Below are 22361 nucleotides of genomic sequence, written 5' to 3'. Positions count from 1 at the left end.
CCAATTTTACATCGAAGTTGGAATTTTTATGGATATTAATAATCTGACGGCAACTTATCTAAAATGTTACAGAAGTCATGAGCATTCATGTGAACTACCAGTGCAAACACATGTGTTTGCACTGTAATGCATGAATTCAGTGGAATGAGGCTGAGAACTGCATAAATAAACTGTTCTCACCATTGGGGCTTATTTTGCCTGGCTAAGTGTACATTATGTTCTACTTATTTTTAAGTTAATTATATAAAAATGCATGCACTGAAATGCATGAATTCAGTAGAATGAGGCTGCCATGAACTGCATTAAATCCATTTTTGCCCGGCTAATCGAGCACTTGTATTTTACTCCTTCAATAGCCCAGTGAAATAAACTGCATGCTATTTATTAGTGGTGCTGTTCTCATCATCGGGGCCTATTTTGCCTGGCTAACTGTACCTTATTTTTATTATATAAAAATGCATGAACTTTACTCCTGGTATCAAACACTTTATCTAACATTTAAAGTTAGAATTTTTAGAAATTAAGAATCTGATATCTAAAATATTATAGGTCATATGCATTCATGTGAACTACCATTTCAATCTAAAACTGGAGAAATGTCCTTGTCCTACATGAAGAAAAAGAAAAGACCTGAGCGTCATATTTAGTGTAAACATGAGGTTTATTGCACTGTGCATTTTGAATCCATAATTTGTTAAAAAAAAAACAACATGGACACAATGAAGCAACAATACCCATGTTTCAAAAAGACTGCGGTCAAAGAACTTCTCCCTGTGAAAAGTTCCACATGGTCCTGTTGGCTTGTGAGTATTAGGCAAGTCTTTGGTAGTTAGAAAATACAAAGTTCATTCGAAAACATGTGGCCCCCTTCAGACACCGTTGGGCCTGGTAGTTGGTTGGCATAGAAGGTCAACAGAACAGATGTTCGACATGTCAGCAGAACATTCGCAGCCTCCGTTTCAGAACATTTCTCTTTACATCAGTTGCTGATTTACAGAACTGTGCAAATGTATACAGATTTTCATTCCCACAATAAGAAAAACATCAGTTTTTACACATAGCCCATATAAACAAGTTGATTTTGTTCCGTTTCACAACACAAACAAGCAATAATCCCCATAAGCAGCAGGCCCCATCTGCAGAGATACAAGCGATGCTATACAAAACATATGGCAGGAGTCACCACTGTGGACGAGAGGACCAGCGCTCCGTACAGGTCCGTCTCGAACATCCTTAACCACGGGAGCTAAGAAATGTCCACAGCACTAGGGATCAATGGAGGGCATGAAGTGAGTCCCGTATAGCTTGCGTCAGGTGGAGCTGTGGGGGCGTCTCGCAGGGACGTATACATTTCCTTGGCTTGACTTGGATAGGCCAAAGATGCGCTCTCTGCCAGCTCCATCAGGCAAACACCTCTCCGTCTCTTCGTGAGAGGGACCAAGGGAAAGCAAGGCTGGGCCCCCTTCCTAGCAAGGGGCACGTCAGTCCCGTTGTACAGTAACCTCGGACGTCTACATCACTCTCTCTTTTCCGCGTTAGTCCGAAGAGATTGTCAGATATTACTGAACTAGGCCACTTGTCGCAATGCTTTCATTTCAGGTCAGGTTTTCATCTGTACAGCCAGCTTCATCTTGAAGTTGCATATTTGGAGGTCCATTTCAGGTGAGAGCTGTGGCTCTGCCCGCCCCATGGCAGAGCCACTTATACAGCAGATCCCGTGCTGTTGTACTGGTGCTCGCCGTCCTCGGGGGACCCCAGCTCCAGAGGCTCCAGGGGGAGGCTGGAGTCTGAGGGCAGACGTGACTGAAACTTCTCCAGCTGCTCTGGGCTCGCCAGGTTCTTCAGCAGGCTGTTCTCACGCTCCAACTGGTTGTTCTTCTCTGCCAGTTCCTTGATCTGCTCTTTTAAGATCTCAACTTCCTCCCTGACTGCATACATTAAGTGATTCTTCACAAGATCCTATGAGGAAAAAATATGAGAGAGTTGAGTTTCCATGATCACAACAAGACCAAGTACAATGCAACTGATCGGTTTACACTGTAATGCATGAATTGAGTAGAATGAGGCTAAGAACATAAATCCAAATTTTACTCCTTGAATAGCCTAATGAAATAAACTACATGCTATTTTTTAGGGGTCCTGATCTCACCATCAGGGTCTGTTTTCAATACTGACCAGCTGACTGTACATTATGTTCTAATTATTAATTTTACCTTTTTTGAGGGGGGAAAAGAGAATCAATTCAAGAATGAATGCATGGTTCTAATTTTCTACTTAAATTTTGAATTTTTTTTACGTGAATCATGTTAATTATGCAAATAGGCTCTGGATTACCAAATATTTACATCTATTGAGCATGATTTAAGATATTGTAGGTGTGCAATCTTAATATATAAAAAAATAAGATTATTTGTACAAGATATGGTTGTTTTGGATCTGCACTTTAATTTACAGTTAAATATAAATAAATAAATGAAAATAGTCGGTACTAATTGGTACTAAATGGTTACTTACTAGGAGGATTAAATGGGTTTAAAAAAACACTTTTACTAAAATGAAAATCATAATCTAAAAATAAATGCATGTTTCTCTTTATTTTAGTTACATTTTCCAACATCCTAATCTACAGTCAAGTTATTCAAATGTGGCTCTGGATTAACTAATGTTTACATCTATTGTGAGCATGATTTATATACTGTACGAGCAATCTTAAAACACTAACAAAATGACTGTTTAAAAATTATTTGTACTGAACATGGTAGTTATTGATCTGATTGTTACCTATATATTAATATTTAATACATTTTAATGAACAATACATTAAGACCTTTGGTAAAAATTTGGTTGCAGATGTCACTAGAGGGGTGAAACAGGGTAAAACAAAGACATGGTTTAAACAAAAGGGTGCATGTATTGTTGTATGGTGACCTTTGACTTTTACTGCAGGTGGGCCAACAAAGCACAGGCAATGAAGGTAGATGCAGCAGCTCTAGAGCGTGCCACAGCTCTGGTTACAACCTACACAGAAACTAGATACTTTCCACTGCACTTCTACAGTCGTGAGCTCATTCTAGTAGGGATCTGATCGTGATGTTAAAACAACTTACCATTGCTTGTTCGATCTTGTTGTCAATTGCCACAACGCTTGCGCCAGAGGCACTGCAAAAGACAAAGAAACAAGGTATTAGACCGCAGCTCAGGCACTGCAGTAGTAAACAAGCTCTTTTAGTCGAAGCGCGGTGAACCGAGCGAAGTCCGAGATGTAATTCCTATCGACTGTCAAAAAAAAAAAAAAAAAACATCCTATAATCCCATAAAATCGGCCTACCTGTTGTCTAGTTTGACTGATACTACATCCCCTCCTAGGAAGGACGAGAAGAAGGAGATGGAGAAATTGTGCAGCTGATAGACTGCGAGCTCCATTGGCGTTTTGAACATCTCCGTGCTCATGTTGAGGACAAGACCCGTCTGAATAATACTTCTCGCCACGTTTACGACTTGTTTGGACACGAGTTTAAAATCCTGGTTGTTTTGCTTCGTTGCTCTGTTGCGACGCGCACAGAGAAGCCGGGCACTATGAAAGAACTAGGAGCGGTTTCGAAGAAACACTGTCGGCTAGTGATGCTATTTCTGCCGCAGCGGGGCTTTTATACTCGGCGCCGTGACATCGCATGACGCATGCATGTATTATTCAAATGAGGCTTGTGGCATAGATTTTCTTTCTGCCCTCTCACTGAACTCGCTCAAAGAGCATGCAGCGGCAGCGGCAGCGAGCCGCAGAACAAACCATCAAAACACATTAACAAGTGGCCGTTACATGTTGCATCATGTTTTGATAAGTGATACGTTTTGCCGAGTTATGACAAGCCTCGTGAAATAGATAGTCCACGAGAATGCATTTGTGTTGTCCAGGTAAGAGTAGCTAAAATTACACACTCTATGCCTCCAGGTCTTCATAAGTTTACAGTTGTGCAGTTGACAGCTCATACACAAGACAGTTTGGGAATTGGATGGGAAATGAGTTTAAACAATAGAATTTTCTCACAGTAGGTCCACAGTGTTTAACTTCAGCCTTTAGTGCCTCTACTGGGCAAACTGTGTACGACCGATGTGCTCAACCTGAAGGCTGGGATCGAAGTCAGTTTTTTGCACATTTTGCTCGCACAGAATATAAACAAACTAAGTGTTAAACGGTCCGTTAGTTTATTTTAGCTCATACCAAATTTTACACATTTTACAATGTTCCAGTGTTATAAAAATGTTTTAAGGCATAGAAAACACACCATACAATGAATACAATTTAGAATCCTTCTAGTATACCGTACTTACCTGACTAAAAATGTAAATGCAATTATAACAAAACCAAACCTTAATGTAGGTTTTGTTCAATTTGTAAACATCCCCAGCTTACAAAAAGACTTAAAAATTTCAGCTATGTGAATAGAAAAGAAAAATGAATGGGAACAAGACAAAATTAATACACTTCTACCGCACTACAAATTATTTCAACTTTTAAAAAGTCTCACAAAAATGTATGTATGTGTACGTTATGCATTAGGTAAGGTGGCATTAAAATATATAGATTATTACTTAAAATTATGACATTATTTAAATTCTTAATTATTATGAAAAAAAAAGCAAAACTGGAATCTCAAATTGCTCTATCTCTCTTTCTATCACTCAATATTGTTTTATGTTATTGGTAAATACTTTTAGGGATGGCATGTGCTAGCACAAAAATCACATCCTATATGCACATTATCAACTCTTTCACTACGATCTATCATCTTTTCTGAGTGGAGTAAGAATTTGTCTAGATCCCAGTGAAGCCCTTTGAAAAGGTGACGGCTTAAAGTTGATCCACCTAATGAGATTTCACAGAAAAGCACAAATTAGTGACCCTAGTGCTGTCACTTTCCATTTCATGCAGAGTTAGTAATGCTGCCAGATTAGATTTCACAGGGACACCCCAGAAGGAAGTTAACGTCTTCTCGTTTGACAGATGCTGAACTCCTGGTGAGCTGTAGTCACGGTAATTGGCAAGCGCTTGTACAGTTTGTACTGTATGAAATGATAATCGTACCACAGATGAAGGGGGAGAGACCATGAAGTGCCCTCTTAATTTAAAGAAATATGTATCTTGCTGAAGGTCTGCAGATAATTAAGTGTCAACAGAACCTTCCTGTTCTGCAGATTTACTGTAAGGTAATAGTATTCATTTTAGTGGCTTGACGTGACAAAACGAGGACAACCAGCCTTTTGAACAAAGAAAAAACTGCATACATTACATTCCAGTGGAACTCGGGTGTACTTAAAACTTGTTTGGGATTGGATAAATAATGCATGAATAATTAATGGAATAATGCATTGTTGTGATGCAGCGAGATGAGCAAGCAGATGCTTCATTCAGCTGCCACTCCTAAAAAAAACCCTGCACATCACAGTAAACACAGATGTGCCATGGTACAGTATGTCTCCGTCTGTCACCATGGCCAGGGTGGAGCTGTCCCAGACTCGCTCCGATAAACAAATCCTTTACACTGCTACTACACAGTTTGGAAACTTTAAGACCGGTCTTAGTGTATATATTATAGGTTTAGTTCAGAAACGCTAATTATTTATACTTGAACCCCTAATGCAACAAGTTAAACTTGATTTACTAAAAACCCACAAAGCACACCTAACCATACTTGGTAAACTTGGTTAGCATTTGCATACGTAGGGACACACCAATAATTGCAACTAGGGAATGTGTGGAATGACACATTTTCAGTTCGTCAAGTTTGCATTCCGCGAATAGTTGCTGCTTTTTAAGTCAAAAAATTTAATCTAGTTTACTTAGGAGGACAGAGAGAGACCCGTTACATGTTGCATCATGTTTTGATAAGTGATACGTTTTGCCGAGTTATGACAAGCCTCGTGAAATAGATAGTCCACGAGAATGCATTTGTGTTGTCCAGGTAAGAGTAGCTAAAATTACACACTCTATGCCTCCAGGTCTTCATAAGTTTACAGTTGTGCAGTTGACAGCTCATACACAAGACAGTTTGGGAATTGGATGGGAAATGAGTTTAAACAATAGAATTTTCTCACAGTAGGTCCACAGTGTTTAACTTCAGCCTTTAGTGCCTCTACTGGGCAAACTGTGTACGACCGATGTGCTCAACCTGAAGGCTGGGATCGAAGTCAGTTTTTTGCACATTTTGCTCGCACAGAATATAAACAAACTAAGTGTTAAACGGTCCGTTAGTTTATTTTAGCTCATACCAAATTTTACACATTTTACAATGTTCCAGTGTTATAAAAATGTTTTAAGGCATAGAAAACACACCATACAATGAATACAATTTAGAATCCTTCTAGTATACCGTACTTACCTGACTAAAAATGTAAATGCAATTATAACAAAACCAAACCTTAATGTAGGTTTTGTTCAATTTGTAAACATCCCCAGCTTACAAAAAGACTTAAAAATTTCAGCTATGTGAATAGAAAAGAAAAATGAATGGGAACAAGACAAAATTAATACACTTCTACCGCACTACAAATTATTTCAACTTTTAAAAAGTCTCACAAAAATGTATGTATGTGTACGTTATGCATTAGGTAAGGTGGCATTAAAATATATAGATTATTACTTAAAATTATGACATTATTTAAATTCTTAATTATTATGAAAAAAAAAGCAAAACTGGAATCTCAAATTGCTCTATCTCTCTTTCTATCACTCAATATTGTTTTATGTTATTGGTAAATACTTTTAGGGATGGCATGTGCTAGCACAAAAATCACATCCTATATGCACATTATCAACTCTTTCACTACGATCTATCATCTTTTCTGAGTGGAGTAAGAATTTGTCTAGATCCCAGTGAAGCCCTTTGAAAAGGTGACGGCTTAAAGTTGATCCACCTAATGAGATTTCACAGAAAAGCACAAATGAGTGACCCTAGTGCTGTCACTTTCCATTTCATGCAGAGTTAGTAATGCTGCCAGATTAGATTTCACAGGGACACCCCAGAAGGAAGTTAACGTCTTCTCGTTTGACAGATGCTGAACTCCTGGTGAGCTGTAGTCACGGTAATTGGCAAGCGCTTGTACAGTTTGTACTGTATGAAATGATAATCGTACCACAGATGAAGGGGGAAAGACCATGAAGTGCCCTCTTAATTTAAAGAAATATGTATCTTGCTGAAGGTCTGCAGATAATTAAGTGTCAACAGAACCTTCCTGTTCTGCAGATTTACTGTAAGGTAATAGTATTCATTTTAGTGGCTTGACGTGACAAAACGAGGACAACCAGCCTTTTGAACAAAGAAAAAACTGCATACATTACATTCCAGTGGAACTCGGGTGTACTTAAAACTTGTTTGGGATTGGATAAATAATGCATGAATAATTAATGGAATAATGCATTGTTGTGATGCAGCGAGATGAGCAAGCAGATGCTTCATTCAGCTGCCACTCCTAAAAAAACCCTGCACATCACAGTAAACACAGATGTGCCATGGTACAGTATGTCTCCGTCTGTCACCATGGCCAGGGTGGAGCTGTCCCAGACTCGCTCCGATAAACAAATCCTTTACACTGCTACTACACAGTTTGGAAACTTTAAGACCGGTCTTAGTGTATATATTATAGGTTTAGTTCAGAAACGCTAATTATTTATACTTGAACCCCTAATGCAACAAGTTAAACTTGATTTACTAAAAACCCACAAAGCACACCTAACCATACTTGGTAAACTCGGTTAGCATTTGCATACGTAGGGACACACCAATAATTGCAACTAGGGAATGTGTGGAATGACACATTTTCAGTCCGTCAAGTTTGCATTCCGCGAATAGTTGCTGCTTTTTAAGTCAAAAAATTTAATCTAGTTTACTTAGGAGGACAGCTAGAGAGAGACCTTCACCATACTTATGAATCAAATATGTAAATAACACCATCTACAGTGTAAACTCTTGACTTTGTATCCTACAAAAACAAGTTATGCAAGATGTGCATAACTCTTCTGTGATTACTTTCTAACATGATCCACAGCAGATGATAAACGCTGTCACGCACTTCGCTGACTGAAACGTAACGATTTTTACACCTTGTAGAGCAAGACTGTTTGAGTGGTTAAACGAGACTAACTTCACTCACTCACGTTCACACCTTCACAATTAATCCGTCAGCTGTCAGTAGTAATGATACACTCACACGACTCCATTATTCTTACACTTACCCCTTCTTAAATAGACTAGGTGAGTAGAAAGGTGGCAAACTCATGGTCGTTGCTCTGAGATAGTCACTTAACTGCAGACGCAGCCTGAGATCAGCAGTGTGGATGGAGTAAAAATGTCCCATTCTCTCAGCTGGATGGGAGGGAGGTGGACATACAATGATATTGTGTCTTTTTTCCCCTTCGTTCTCTGTCTGACTGTTCTCTTGAGACAAATACCCAGAATTTCTGTTTTGCACATGGCAAGATTGATTAGTGACTCTCATTGCGATAGGATTGAGAGCAGAATATTCAGAGGATGATAAATTATTAAAGTCAACTAAATGACAATGCCATACAAATGAAGTCTCACTGTTGCAATCTGGAATTTCCTAGAATATTCATTACAGATGATGTTAAATTTCCATTTCGAATTTTCCATGTGTATTTATGGTACGTGTTTTTAAAGTTTAAGTTCCCTTTTGTTGGAAGAGAAAAGACATGTTTCAACTTTTATGTATGTAGCGTGCTCATTTCTCAGCAGACAGCTTTGTTTTGTGCGTCTGACAGTCTGAAATGCAACAAAGCAGTTTTGCTGTACGTGCAGCGTATGGCTGGGTGTTTGTTTGCCTACATAAAACATGTTGGTACAGGAGATGTGCATGCAATGTGTTATGTAAAACGAGATTAGGCATCCATTACTTTAATTCGCTGGATACATTAAATTGTCTGATTGCGTGAGTCAAGAACGCATGAGTAATTCTTACAGACATAATTCAGGTCAGACTGTGGGCAAATAAGGCGCTTGTTTGTTGGCATCTGTAAGCTAAATAATTTTCATGTTCCAGAAGTTAAACCTTCCTTTTGAACATGATGTGCGAGTAGGTATTTTTTTGCTTGTTTTTCCCTTGTCAGGATGGCTTCCCATGTGTTGTACTTTCACAGGAACCCTTGACTTGACCTATTGCATTTTTTTTTTGAGTATTATTTTGTAGCATTATAAATGTCTTAACTGTCATGTTTAATTGAATGCATCCTTGCTGAGTAAAAGTTATTTCTTTTAAAATAAATGCTTATCTAAAATCCAAATAATCTACCTTTTGATTGGTAGCATCGGTTTGATTGCGGTCCTGTGCAATGCTCGTGAATGCACGTTCCCACTGGCATAGGATGAAATGAGGTGCAAAACAAGTCATTACATCACTCATGCTCTGAGTTTCGTGCACTGGCTGACTGAGCAATTATGAATGGTCAGAATGTCAGTGGCACTATTATCATTGTGCATGGAGGAGCTGCTTACATAAGACCACATTTGAACAGTTATAAAACCACCTGTAATCATAAAGCAAGTATTAGCAGGTGCTGTACCTTTACAGCCCAGGTGTGTCACATATCCGACCCTCTTTGTTGCTTTGTTATCTGTCTAGACAAGACTCAGTGTGGACTGCAGTGCCTATGGGTTATACTAACACCTGTGGTTACTCTGTTTCCAACGGCCTCATGGAAATTCTGCGCAGTCTCTACTAAAGATCTCGTTTTTTCATGACAGAAAGCCCGAGTCTGTAATACATTGAGTCAGCCACTTGAGGCAGTTGCGGACATTCAATGCCCCTATTCCTGCTGGATATTTACACACGCTTGAGTTCTGTGTCAGCTCAGCAAATGCACTCATCTGTCTTTGCCCACTAAAGAGAATCTACTGCCCTCTCCTGTTTTATGGGCTTGCATTTATTTCTTTTCAGATTCGCAAGGAACAACAATGCTGGGCTCATCCTGGATTACTCAAATATTGGTATAGATACATGTAATTTACTCATGTGATGATAAAGCTGATTTTTCAGCATCATTACTCCAGTTTTCAGTGTCACATGATCCTTCAGAAATCATTCTAATATGCTGATTTTGAACTGTAGGGTTTTAGCTACATAATTTCATATTTATTTGTTGATTGGAGCAGTTAAATATTATGTAACGCAATATTTGATTCTCTTGAATGCACATTGCAGTCTTATTATTGCGCATACAAAATGTTATGGAAATGATTTGTCTGTCCCATGTCTCCATTTTCAAATTGCATAACCAATTGCATCAATCTGACTAATGCATGGAAAGTGCATGTTAAAGTATGAAATGCAGGAGTCACACATGAATTAGTGGAGAGAAAGGTTCTGTTATGTCAGTCCTTCTCTAAATGGGAGTGTTGATAACAGAAAACTGGTGTTAAAGGTAAAGTCACTAAATGAAATTCCTAAAATCCTAAACACTCGTCTTCTGCACTTCTGCATCTTTCCCACCCATCTTTCGTCAAACAGATGGTCCTGGCCTGAAGTCATGCATGAGCCAATGATTCTGTGTCGGTCTGGGGTGCAGTATGATGCATTGTTGGAGAAACAAACTGGCTAGTCATGACTGCTTCCAAAAAAATGTTTCTTGGCATAAATCTATGAATATTATTGTCCCAGCAATAAACTAGAGTAACACAGACTGACAAAATGTTCAAGAAGATTGTGTCCTTTTCACAAAATGTGCAAGATGTGATTTCAAATCTAAGTAATGGAGTCCAGTGGGAGAACCTTTGGTCCAACAAAAATGGCTGTTCTGCACAGTTTGTGCAGTTATATCAAATTGCTCTAATTAGTCTTTCACAGATATTCAAGCAGCAAAAGGATAGAGTGCTCTGATGACGTAAGTGTCATCATTATTAATATAATCATCAGCCTCAGAGCATTAGTCCTAAGGTTACGTTGAATAAAACCTCCATTTCCATTCATGCATTTACAAATTGGTATAGTGGGATGTGTAAATACGAGCAGTCTCCAAGTGATTATTCTAATTTCTCATGCAAATATGAATGGATCGGTCTTCAGCTCTGTATGGTATGTACCAATGATCCGCGTGTTCAAGAGGCCCCTGCTGTGCAGACATGAAAAGAGATCGCACCAGATGTGGCTGTACTGCTGCACACACTCTTAATTAATAATGCATTGTTTTGTGCAGAGAGCCGTCAGAGCGCTTTACTCTTGCACGGCTGCTCACAGGTCATACTAATCAATGCCTCTCGCTGGGCCGTGACCTCCCACGGGCTCGGCAATGAGGAAGAGCACCTTCCCTCAGAAAGTGGGTCTTGTGTGCCCCAGAAGGCTTATGCAACCAATCTACAGCCAGGTCACAAAGTCATTGTCAATGCAGCAGTTCTTCTACAGCAGTGAAATCATAAAAATGTATTAATATAAGTCTTCTGTATATGTTCCGTCAATGTTTTTCCAACATCAGTGGTTTTCCACGTATTCAAAATAATTACTAGAATTAAAGTCAGCATTGACGTCATCATTGTAATTGTACTGTCTACAATACAAACTTGTTTTAGGTTTTCAGTTTCATGTGATATTATTCTAAAGTTACACCCACAGAAAAACACATTTTGTGTATGTTTTTAAATCTTATATAATTAAATTAATTTTATATTAAATAGATTTTTTTTATTTTACTTTTCAAGGATGCAATAAATTGAACAACAGTGACAGTAAAGACATATAATGTTACAAAAAAATGTATCACCGTTTCCCCCAAAATATAAAGCAGTACATCTGTTTTCAGCATTGATAATAATAAGAAATATTTCTTAAGCAAATCAGCATATTAGAACGATTTTCGAAGGATCATGTTACACTGAAGTCTGGAGTTATGATGCTGAAAATTTAACTTTGCATCACATGAATAAATCACATTTTAAAAATATGTTATAATAGAAAATAGATTAAATTCTAATTTTAGTAATATTTCACAATATTACTGTTTTTACTGTATTTTTCCTTGAATAAATACAACCTTGATGAGTAGAAGTGACTTTCAAAAACATTACAGACCCCAAACCTTTGAATGGTCATCTTCATCATAATCTCACTAAACTAAGCATTATTTGTTTGTAAAGCTCTTGAGGAGGCGAGAGCTGTAGAAAGTGTCTGATGGTGGTCTGACGTGAGCCACAGAGACAGAGACTTCCCTGCCTGCAAAGTGGCAGCAATGCAAGCGAAGCTCCAGTGTTCTGGCCTCAGAAGATAAGTGGACATGCCAGGAGGAGGGTGGAGCATAAGGCACGGTCATTACATCCGCTTTAACATAGATCAGCTGGCATCAACACAATGTGCAGAGCCTGGCAACGGGCCTCCTGCTAAATCCATTCATTAGTGCATCTCATCTCAACTGAAAACAAAACGTGCGTGTGTGGAGCGGTACTAATTTATTTGATCAGGTACACTTCAGTGTCTGTTGGCTAGGGAAGTGCCTGTTTGTATTCTCTGCAACCAATGAGGCTTGAAAACAAAAGTAAATCCATTTAAAACATAATTGTGTTAATCTGTGTGATATAAATGGGCACCATAAATCATCCAAAGCGTCTGTATTCATTAAATGAGTACTGAGAACAATCATTCTTTATTTACTTTCTTGCATCGTATTATCTGCACTAAATCATATGATGTTGTCATCGGATGGTTTCCAAAGACAACACAGACAACATGCCTTTGACACAATTGAACCATAAACCTTAAGGCAAACACTGATGTCTAAATAACTAAGGAACAGGAGCAAAGGTCAAGAAATAGTGTTATCTCGCACACATGTTGTCATCACAGCACATTTGAAGATATACACAAACAGACAAGAGAAATCCACACAAAATCCTCCCCCTCTCAGTCTATATCAGGCCGGATGAGATCCATGTGTTGGCTGGATAAAGCTGGCAGCCAGGCAGCGAAGATTTACAGCACCTGGGCCGCCTCAAACTCACTGCCCCAAACTCATTCCGCTGTCTTCATCTTGAATGGATCCTAGCTAAGAAAGGAATTTCCCAGAAATAGAGTAAACTTGTTCACCTTGAGCCATAACCGCCGCCTGCGCCTGAGTACTGGTGTTTGTGCACTTGCGTACGGTTATGTATGTGCATTCAAGCAATTACCTCTGCAGAATGAAAATGTGTTATCTTGAGGCTTTGTGCATTCTTAATCTTCTCCGCACAAAAGGATTAAATCGTTTAAAGGTATGAACTGAAAGATGATACATGTGCAGGTAACAGAGGTGGTGACGTAAAAGCTCTGATCAAAATCAACCAACCGGACAGAAATACGTAGGTCAACTAAACGGTGCAGACATGTTTTTGTCTGATGTGCAGGCTTTTTACACGTAGGCAGCGTTTGAGCCAATTAGCTGTCAGCATATCTCCAAAACAATCTAGAAGCCTAGTCAGACTTGAGAAAGTTGTCCAAAAAATGCTGATATGCTGGCATGCAGCCACTTTTGCAGAAACACGCGATGTTCAGAGCAGTCAGGGGAGGTGGAGGCCATACGCTGCTATGCAAAAGCATGTTACAAGGCTTCTGAACTTCGATGAGGCTGCCTATTGGCCTCAGATGACCTTAGGTTATGTAATGTACATCGGTGGGAATTAATTATGCAAATTAGATAATGTCGCACATACACCCATCAATTAGTGTTGAATGCATTTTACACGGTGCAATTTCCAATCTTGCACATAGCAGACTAACGCAGTCTGCTGTACTTTATTGCGACTGTATAGCAATGAGATGCAGGCAACTCAGTTGACTATAAAATTCAGATAGTGTGCTTGACTAAATTGGATTGTTATTGAATAACACACAGATTTTTAGAGTGCGCAAAAGTGGCACAACTTTCATTTGCTCCATAATGTGCCAATAGTGCGTGTTGAAAGACTGTATCTGCATGCAACCGTTTGACTCTACTCTGCAAACTCCAAATACTGAGATTGAAATGGATCAATGCTGTCAAGAATGTCTTTCGAGACATTGTTTGCAGTTCTTAGTCACTGTAAAAACAAGGCAGTTAATAGAAAGCCTGTTTCAATCTAATGCAAATACAAAGGGTAAAAGCAAGTTCAGTGTATTTGCACACAGTTTTACTTTCTCTAAGTCACTGTCCATGATTTTTTCATTTAATTAAAAATTTAAATATATTATTAGATATAATTGAAAAAATATGACTTGATAGGAGTGATTAGCTCCAATATATGGCACAACGCTAAAGATCAGAAGCAGTGAAGGACGTCCTGTTCATATGTCACTATGCAATCAAAGCTTTCCATGTTTACAGAATCTGATATCTCTGTATGGCCTTTATTCATATTTAAAATACCACTTTCTTTATTATTTTCAGATATGCAGGCACACAGACATGGTTTTACATAACAATGAACCAAGTCAGCTGCCACACCCAGAGTAATGCGGAAGTGCAGAAGGCCGTTTTAAAACACCAGCTGCATCTAGATTTGTTCTGTTTCGAGTTCTTTTTAAAGGTATTAATGTGTTTTAACATGAACTCTTTTTTTCTCAGTGCATACTCAACATAAAATAAGACTTGACCACATTTACATCTTTGATGCATGTTCCTAGTGTTATTGCGAATGATTCATCCATGCAAAGTATTCTTCATAAAAAGAGTCCTTGTAATCATTAATCAAAATGAAATAACTTGCTCCTTCTCTGAGACAACTTTCCTTTTCTTCTGACGACACTTAGTTACAGAGCCTTCAAAGGGACACAGTGATGGAAAAAAAATATGAGATGGAGGAAAAATTATAATTAAATGTTTTTGCACTCACTCACAAAACTTGCGTTTCCCAAGAAACTTTGCATTTGCTTGCAAAACCTTTGGGTTCTCTATTCTCTAAGTACTGCGTTCCCTAGAGAAACTTGCCCATAAAAGCATTTAAATACAGTTGTTATTGTATCATCACATCATTTTCTTGAGGGAGTGAATGCGAGGTTTCTGAGGGAATGCAACGTTTTGCAAGCGAACGCAAAAGCATTGAAATATAATTTTCTTCCATCTCATTTTTCCCCATCAATATTTCCCTTTAGACTTACTCCAGGTGGGCTATTAGATAATTTAGGTGTAACTAAATTTTTTAAAAATATATATAAAAATCAAGTCCCACCCATTTTCCTCCCTGAATATACTGTTTAACTTGGCCAAAAAACGAATCCATATGAATCAAGCAATTTAGTCCAAATTCTGAAGAGACACAATTACTTTACATGATGAACAGATTTAATTTAGGCTTTAATTTACATATTTACATTCATCAGTGAACATAAACAGAAGCTCAACCGTACTTGCTTGATGCATAAGAACAAACCTCACTGGTTCTTTTGGAAGCTCTAAGATAACACACAAGAATGAACTTCATTGGTTCTCACACGACAAGCAAGCATGCTTGCGCTTCTGTTTGCCGTAACTGAGGTGTGCGCTGATTAATCTTTATATGTGAATAAAAGACTAAATTAAATATGTTAATCATATGAAGCGATTTAATCTCTTCAGAAAATTTTGTCTTTTTAAAGCATCAACATGGTAAGTTGCAAAGACTGTCAATGGAGGGACATGAATCTCATTAAAAACATCGGGAGTGACAGTTTTCATTTTTGGGTGAACTAGCCCTTTAACATTTTTTAATGGAGTGATTTGGTAAAAGTCTCGCAACGCACAGCCCAACCATGGGACAAAAACACATTTGGAGAGCTCGAGGACTGGAATTAAAGCTGTAAAATGACAAAGGCAGAACCTCAAGTCAAACAGCAGACTGCAATATAGCTGTCATTTCAGAAATGTGCTCCAACACCTTCAGTTGCCCTAAAAGCATTCCTTATGTTCGGAGTTGCACAGATTGTGAAGGTCAAACACTTCAGCAATTGTCTACATACTAAGCTCATCCCGTCTGTGCTTTTGCTTATGCCCCTCCCTGCTCCGTGCTTTGCATGTCTGCAAGTGTTTGCCTGTTGTCTGGCTCGGGCGCTATTTCTGGCATGAGCGAAGGTGTTTGGTGTGACACTGACAGTACCTGCAGGGTTATAACAAGGTGAGTCACTTCTACCTGGATACCTTCACCCTGTTGTTTGTTATGAACCGCTTTAACCGGTGTGCCGCTCTCTGTTGCTAAACAGAACTCTCTTCACTGTCCTCACAACGCCCTGGAAAACATTCATCTCGCTTCTTCTGACTGTGGGGGAGCCTCTAAGGCCAGACTCACTTCAAACGACCCTGTGACATAAACATGGTCACCAGTAGGTTCTCAGAAACTCTGCCCAAGTAAACAGACCACAGGAAGAGACTCTAAATGACCCTCAAATGAGGACAACAAGGAAGCTGGTTGACATGGGCCCTATTATTAGACATTCTGTGATAGACTCTGGCATGGAAGTTGTGGCTTTTGCCGTGCAAGACCCTGACTACTCTTTTTACTCTCTTGAAAACAAAGTTGATGGACTCCAACAAAATGAAGCACCTTAAATGTGTTATCCTGCATTCAAAGCCAACTTGAAATCGAAACTAATCCTGTTTACTTTTTATAATATTCATTCCTAGTACTGTTGTGAAAGATTCATTGCTGCATGTCATTCCAAGTTTTTTTATTTTTTTATTTTTTTATTTATTTATTTATTTTTGGCAAATGTAATAACTTAGTTTGTCTCTTAAACAATAGCAAAAGCATTGGGGGTTTTTTCCATGCACTGGTCACTTTTAAGATTTTGGGCTATTTTGCTTACATGATGTCTTCTTTTAGACATCTAAAATAAAAAATCTAAAATACACATGTCTTTATTTCATAACACTTTATCTATTGATGTCTGTAGTTTTTAAATACAATATATCTTTTTCTCAAAAAAGATATGCACCAAACTTTTTTCCTGTACGTTTTATTCCTATATTCCTAATTTTACAAAAGGCCTTGGTCATATATCATTTTATTATTATAATTTTTTTTTTAAACAATGCATTTTGAACCTGACTAATCTTTATTTAGATTTCTGTTCTGTTTCTGTTGTGTTATACAAAACAACTCTATTAATGTACTGTGATACTAACTAGCAAAGCACTTTTTTTTTAGTATCAGGGATGGCACAATTCTGATATGTAATACTCATTTTTAAAGATCTTATCATATAAAAGTTCTTATTCTGGAGTTTTGCTCCCTGAATATCCTGTTTCACTTGTAAATGTCATATTACGGAAGTAAAAAGAGTTAAAAATGGGCAAAGTGTTCTTTATTTTGCCATTGTTGTTGTTACTACTATTCTTTGAGAGCTGATGTCGTGATTAATCCTTAAGAGTTTCCCATGGTTTGAAGTGTGGGTGGCACAAATATAGTTCTCTTCTGATTCATGCTATTATATCATTTGTCAAGATCTAAACGGACATGTGATGTAATCTAAACGTAAAATTGATCTGAAGGATGTCCTGTGTCTCTTTCAGATCTGGATGACTGTGACTGTTACAAAGACAGAGAGCGAGAGAGACGGAGAGTGCACATAGAAACAGGGAAATAAAAAAAAAATGAGGAAGAGAAAGCGGTGGGGTGGGAGGGCTTTCACAGCTGTTGTTCTGCTGTGTTTCCTCTGATAGTGGACTTGGCTGGACTCCCAGTTCTTTAGGTAAAAGATTCAAAACACAATTACCTTCAACGCCTTTTTATGAAAAGACAAGGGCTAGAAAAAGGCTGTTTGAGAAAATATAACAAACAAAAAAAAAGACCCGACGTACTGTGTTTTTGTCCTATGTACTGTGACAAGCATTGTTAGCCACTATGGGAGCCGATACCCGATATGAATATCGGATCGGCGCATCCCTACCTCTGAGTCCTCTTCAGAAGTTGTGGCAACTTCTGCATGTGTGTGGAACGAAGCCACCATATTGCTGCCATTGTCAGTAATCGTTGTGAGGACCTTCTCTCTGGGGATCCCCATTCTACCATTGACTCCTCCACAAGTGTACTAATTTACATTTAAAACGAAACTTAATTTACATGTTGAGCGGGAAGATGAACGTAATACAGTATAAAATGATTGAGCTTAGGATGTTCGGGGTTCAGTCTGACTCCGTTGAACCCAAGGTACTACATGTACTTTGTCACTACTATTCTGTAATAAAAGTTATTCTTCATCAAGATATTCGACGTCTTCACTTTTTCTTACAAGGTGGAAGTATGCAAAGCAACACTCATTCTGGATTTCCACCGATATATTTTATTATATTTTTTTCTCTCAAATCTGTATGCATAAGTTAGTTTTTTTTTTACATTTATATTTTAAATATTTAAGGCATGCTGCATATTATTGTGGATATACTTTAGATATACATGAATTAACTCCACTTTCATCCTCTTATAAAGCTGTCTCCCATCACATGTGTGAAAATGCTGACAGTGCTGACATGTGCTTCTTATATCTAGATCAGCTTATGGTGCACGCTATAATTCTTTAATCTGTTCTACACAAGTGACCCTTTGCTAGTTGCACTTGGCCAGGATGTTGAAGGGAAGGAACTTATTCTAGAATACTAATTGAGGGGAACAAAAGCACCCGATGGGCCCTCACCCATGATTCCCCAGGTGACCATGGCAACACTTAAAACCTGAAAGATAACTTCTTTTTGAATTTCAATGTGCTTCGAATGTCTCTTACGGACATTTGCCCAGTAACTCGAAAGAAATGTATAAAGAAAAGAAAATAATTAAAATAACAGGTCCACATGCCTACGTAATGGATTCCATTTAAGAACAGATATGCAAAACACTGTTGCAATCCATTTAACATGCCAAGACATTTCTCTCATGCAAGTCCGGTCTTTTACTTTCAGATATGGTCTGTCAGACTGCTCTAGTAACATAAATGTTACTAGTTAAAGTAATAGAAAGGTGTGTCTCATCTACATTACACATTTCCATATGCACCGTCAGGCTTACATAATGCAGTAATTCTTGTTTTTCAAGCAACAAAGGGAAAAATGAATAGCTATCAGTATGTCTTGCCTTGAAAATCCATCTCTTTTTTTTCTGTGCGAGTATTACAATAATTTCCATGTGTCTGGGCTGCAGTGGACTGGCATAGTATCATTTTAAACTAAATATTGGTTTTAGAGGAAAAGATAAATGTCCTGTAAATCCAAACATCATCCAGAACTTTGGACTGATGTTAAGTACATTCACCTCTGGAAATCCAATGTAAAACATCTGTCTCAAACGACACAATGAAAACTAATTACTCTTTCTTTATGTAACTTTTATTATGTCACCTGTTTTCCTCAGTTACTGAAAACGACTCGGTATATTTTGCAAAATAATTATGTCATGCTTATGTTTACTTTTACGTATTTGGCAGGTATTTCAAAGCACCTTAAGCATTATTTCAACGGGATACGTTTTTCATCAGTTTTCAGCATTAAACTGATCAAAAGTGACAGTAAAGACAGTTATAGTGTTACAAAAAATCTATTTCAAACAAATACAGTCTTTTTTATTTATATTGTGTTTATATTAATCAAACAATCTTTGGTTACCACAAAAATATTAAACTGTGATAATGATTTCTGAAGGATGCTGTGACACTGACGAGTGACGACTGAAGTGACAGATTAATTTTTTTTTAATATATTAAAATAGAAATCAGATGTTTTAAATTGCATTATTATTATTACTACTACTACTACTACTATAAATGACTTATTTCATAAAATAAAATAAAACAAAACAAAATAAAATAAAATAAAATAATAAAACACTAATTTACCCGACCTATGAGGAAAACTATTCCCATCCAAATATAGCGTTACAGTGCATTCAAACACTATATGCGTGTTCCCGTTGAACGTTTGAGGAACCTCTCAAACATATTTATACATGGTACAGCTATATGGAGGATCATGCATTTCTTCAGTGAGGAACTTACATCACCAAACCAGAGAGCGTGGGGTTATGTTGCATAAGTCAAAGGCACATAAGATCGCTCTGCGCCTGTCACAAAACAGTATTTTTCTATGTAGCCAGTCTCCTAAATAATACATTTCAAAAGTGTAAGTCAAATCAATATAAACTGAAACCAATGCTATCATAATCGATACTTCTTGACCTTAAATCATGCAAAAACAAAAAAAAAATCAAGCTGCATGTTCTGTAGAAAAAAAGTCTGATTGGCTCTTGAGTTGTAGGCGGGATTTTCATTGCTGCTGCTTCCATATTGAGGTTTTATGATTTCCCCATTAATTTTTGTATGGGAGGCCTGTCTCCTCCTCCTGTGCTGTCTCTGGATAAGTATGTTCTAGTCTATAAAGACAGACTAGAACGTTCTTTGCTGTTATTGGACATCAGAGCTGCCCAGTTCTTCAACAAATGACACATCATGAATTGCAGGCCCTGTGAGATTGCAAATTTGGACCACAGCTCTGTAGTTTATGTCCAACAAGAACCCAATTGCCCCTTTGGACAAGGCTAAGAGCAGCGTGTTTCACATTCCAGATCCCAGTGTCTTTGATTTTTTGGCAGAGCTTCGTAAGTTACATTAGCCTGTCCCAGAGTTCACTGTTCTGTTTACTCATTTGTCTATTTGCATTTGCTTGCATGACCAACCCATCATGATGATCCATTCCATGGCATATCAGTGGAAAGAATGCTACCGCAAACGTGACACTGGTAATTAGCACAACACAAGACGCAGAAGTGCAGAAACAAACTACACGCTAACACTAGCCATGCTTGTTTAACATGGCAGATACTGTAAACAATGGCTTACAAAACTTCTGTGATTCAAGGGGTAGGTCACCCAAAAGTCAAATAAATTATGATTTTCTTTAAAGAATATCTTTGCAACTCTTGTACATTTAATGAAGGTAAATGAGGAATTGGACTGCCAAGCTTTAAAATGGAAAAAAAAAAAAAAAAAGTTGATAAATGTGATAAAAAATCATCAGATTTGTGAAATGACCAATTCATTGAAGAAATCTTACACAAAAGACATTTGTTACCTTTATAATAAACACTAATTAACTAAGAGCTATGGATGTTTTCAATGAATAAAGTCGTACATGTTCCGTCTGTATCTCACACAAAACTAAGACTTGAAATATAGCATATGACTCACATTACGCAAATTTACTATTATTTTACGCAACCCTTTTACTGATCAGACTGCACAAAAAAAGGTGAAGAGTAATTAAAATCGCCTATTCTTGCTATTGCTTGATTGCGCAACCTCATCCGGTTTACAAGAAACCCAACACTGAACCCGGTTATCATTTATCACAGTGACTGTTGGAGTCAATAAGAATTAAAGACAGAGCGGTCTACTGGCATGGGCATGTTACGGAAGGATACTTGGCAAAAGAGCTTTACAATGGCTTTCCAGGACACCCAAACATTTCCGATAAAAGGAGAGGAAGGTTTCTTAAGAACAGCAGTACTTTGGGTTATTAATGCAAACAAGTTGATTCAAATGAAAAAGCAAGCCTGATGAATCAGTGTTGTTGACTCTTTTTTTCTTCTGCTCTTAGTCTTTGAGAAGTGATGGCAACAAACGTTAAACCTACGTAAATAAAGCTCGTAAGTAATATCTGTTTACCTTTAGCAGTATCTAACAATTAGTCAACATCCCTTCACATAAGCACTGTGCGTTTATGTGAAGACACAGTGCCTTTCCTTCATCAAGCTTGACGTTTATAATGAATTACATGCTTATGGAAAGAAATGCTTTGGGGTTGTATGTTATGTATGTTATCAGTCAAAATTCATGCGGGTGGCATCCATATACCATATCCACAATCCTGATTCAGTACATCAAGATAAACTCATAATATGCATTTGACAAGCTTTGTATGTTGACTCAAAGTTCCCAACATAATACTTTGGCAACTTTATTAAAGTTTGGCAACTCTATGCGCCACAAAACAATCTCAGCTTTTACTGCCTAAAATATAGTCTTAGTTCTGTTGCATGAGACTAATGTTTTGAAAAACCAAGATCCTTGTATGTTATCAGTCAAAATTCATGCGGGTGGCATCCATATACCATATCCACAATCCTGATTCAGTACATCAAGATAAACTCATAATATGCATTTGACAAGCTTTGTATGTTGACTCAAAGTTCCCAACATAATACTTTGGCAACTTTATTCAAGTTTGGCAACTCTATGCGCCACAAAACAATCTCAGCTTTTACTGCCTAAAATATAGTCTTAGTTCTGTTGCATGAGACTAGTGTTTTGAAAAACCAAGATCCTTTAATTAGCCGTCCAAATCTAAGAAACCAAAACGGAGAGTTGTTTACTGTGAAAGGGCTGTTTTGGACTGGAAA

At 37.8% G+C, this 22361-nt stretch overlaps 1 protein-coding gene across 1 annotated transcript in view; it reads right to left on the bottom strand.

Moving 5' to 3' along the window:
- Positions 1-645: 645 nt before the first annotated feature.
- Positions 646-22361, bottom strand: part of LOC107757743 (uncharacterized) — a 32765-nt gene continuing 11049 nt past the window's right edge. Inside the window, exons 2-3 of the mRNA XM_016575311.1 lie at positions 3108-3159; positions 646-1959 (exon numbers count right to left, since the gene is read on the bottom strand). Of these exons, the coding sequence (XP_016430797.1) occupies positions 1702-1959; positions 3108-3159 (310 nt within the window). The 3' untranslated portion in view covers positions 646-1701. The remainder of the gene's footprint in view (positions 1960-3107; positions 3160-22361) is intronic.

The sequence above is a fragment of the Sinocyclocheilus rhinocerous genome, unplaced genomic scaffold, assembly GCF_001515625.1.
Source record: "Sinocyclocheilus rhinocerous isolate Xijiao unplaced genomic scaffold, SAMN03320098_v1.1 scaffold3217, whole genome shotgun sequence".
Taxonomy (NCBI): Eukaryota; Metazoa; Chordata; class Actinopteri; order Cypriniformes; family Cyprinidae; genus Sinocyclocheilus; species Sinocyclocheilus rhinocerous.
The sequence above is the reverse complement of the archived record's forward strand: the minus strand, read 5'-3'. Positions and strand labels throughout refer to the sequence as shown.